Source organism: Vanessa atalanta, chromosome 2, assembly GCF_905147765.1.
Source record: "Vanessa atalanta chromosome 2, ilVanAtal1.2, whole genome shotgun sequence".
In the NCBI taxonomy this organism is placed as follows: Eukaryota; Metazoa; Arthropoda; class Insecta; order Lepidoptera; family Nymphalidae; genus Vanessa; species Vanessa atalanta.
This window is the reverse complement of record NC_061872.1, coordinates 3,679,362-3,681,216: the sequence shown is the minus strand read 5'-3', so window position 1 is coordinate 3,681,216 and position 1,855 is coordinate 3,679,362. Positions and strand designations below refer to the sequence as shown.

General features: G+C 35.1%; 1 protein-coding gene across 1 annotated transcript; it reads left to right on the top strand.

Annotated features, from left to right (window-relative positions):
- Positions 1-796: 796 nt before the first annotated feature.
- LOC125068957 (protein DDI1 homolog) lies at positions 797-1,375 on the top strand. Its single transcript, XM_047678366.1, has one exon. The coding sequence runs from the start codon at positions 797-799 to the stop codon at positions 1,373-1,375; it is 579 nt and encodes a 192-aa protein (XP_047534322.1).
- The last annotated feature ends 480 nt before the right edge of the window (positions 1,376-1,855 follow it).

Below are 1,855 nucleotides of genomic sequence, written 5' to 3'. Positions count from 1 at the left end.
TTAGTATTTTCGTCTCCTTATTACAATTGTCGAATTTTATAGATGTACTGGATACCGCTTCTGAAGAAAAACTCTTATTCCTTAGCTCGTGTCCGCTATTTATATATATATTTTTTTTTTATATTAAGCATGAAAATAGATTTCAGTTTCAACCGACACTGGATTTCAGTTTTGTTTGCCATTCGTGTATAAACATGTACAAAGAAATCAAATCTTCAAGGCGATCATGTCAATATCATTGCCGTCGTCCACGTCGTCAACATTGATATATCGTCTGCGTCCTAGCGTTGTCGCTGACTTCGACGTTTTCGTGCCAATTGCAGTAACACTGTTCCTTCTTATTAACAACTAAACGTTAATGTGGCGCTCGTCGATGTTATTAAATCGGCGAAACAGTCGGTTGTATATATGTATATGGAAGCCTTCCATCACAATAAAAAGCAACGAAATTGCAATTTTTATACTCGAATTTCAAACGAAACTGAAATCCAGTTTCGTTCAAAACTGAAATCTATTTTCGATATATCTTCAATATTTAAAAAAAAATCAATATAAATAGCGGAGCAGGATTAAGGAATAACAGTTTTTCTTCAGAAGCGGTATCAAGTAGATCTCTGAAATTCGACAATTGTAATAAGCAGACAAAAATACTCACCCATAATTCTGAAGAAACAAGTGAGTTTTTACTTTTACTCTCGAAATTTTATCACAACCTTGCTAGTTTCAATCGGTATCCAAATTTGAGTACCGTATTAAGGAAAAAATAAGAACGAACTCCAAGAGAATACGAGTCGAAATGGACGCTACGCAAAAACAGAATTGCGACAGGAAGGACAAGACTAATGTCGGCCACGGCACTGTGGCGGTACGACTATCAGAAAAGATCGGAAGTGTCACCCGTTCTAAGAATCAAAGTGGACACAGATCGTCCACTAAGGTTATTTCCTACGGAGCTCCCAAGAGAAAGCTGGTTGATAAAGATATGGCCCCATACAACACGATAGCTCAAGTTAGCAATGGAAATAGTTTGATGATATATGGATTCATAAACAATTTATCTTGCAAATTTGTTGTGGATACTGGAGCATCACGGACAATTGTGAGTTCCGAATTATTACAACATCAAATACAAAAAGAAAAGTGCGTCCCAGATGGTCAACTCGAAACAGCTACTGGTGAACGAATCCGCTCCTTCGGTAAAATTGACTTCCAGTTTAAAATTGGAAACCTAATCTACCCTCAATCAGTCACCATGGCTCAAATCACCGACGATTGCCTTTTGGGCTTAGACTTCTTAACAGATCATAAGTGTATAATAGATTTAAACAAAGGAGTAATAGTGTTTCCCGATCAAGAAATCCAGTTTTCCTACTAGTTTCATATTCACGTCCATGCAATAAACATCCATGCTGACTGGAGATCTGAAATCTACTTGAATATCGCGATAGAAAAAAATACTTGGAGTTATAGGAAAAGGCGATTTTGGCAATGTTTAGGAACATCCTTGTAAATTCCAAAATGTTTTCACATTTGCTGTCAGAATATACTATACGTATGTACATACATAACTCTCTCTATTTTTTGTGTTGTAAATACAATTTTATTATTAATTTTGACATATGACTTTTATTCTTCACCATCAATATTACTTAATTCCAGGCTTTTTTATTACTATATTTAATGAACGTTTTGACATCTTTATTTTCGACGTCATTTCCAAATCTGGCTACAACGAAAAGCCGTTTTATTTTCCGGATTAATATAGTCTATAATACTCACTAATAATGTGACTTCCTATTGGTAAAATATTGTTTTAATTCGGCTCAATAGATCCATAGATAACCTTCTACAACCT

What these genes read in the sequence shown, in the direction of transcription:
- LOC125068957 (XM_047678366.1), top strand. Translation starts at nt 797, where the DNA reads ATGGACGCTACGCAAAAACAGAATTGCGACAGGAAGGACAAGACTAAT.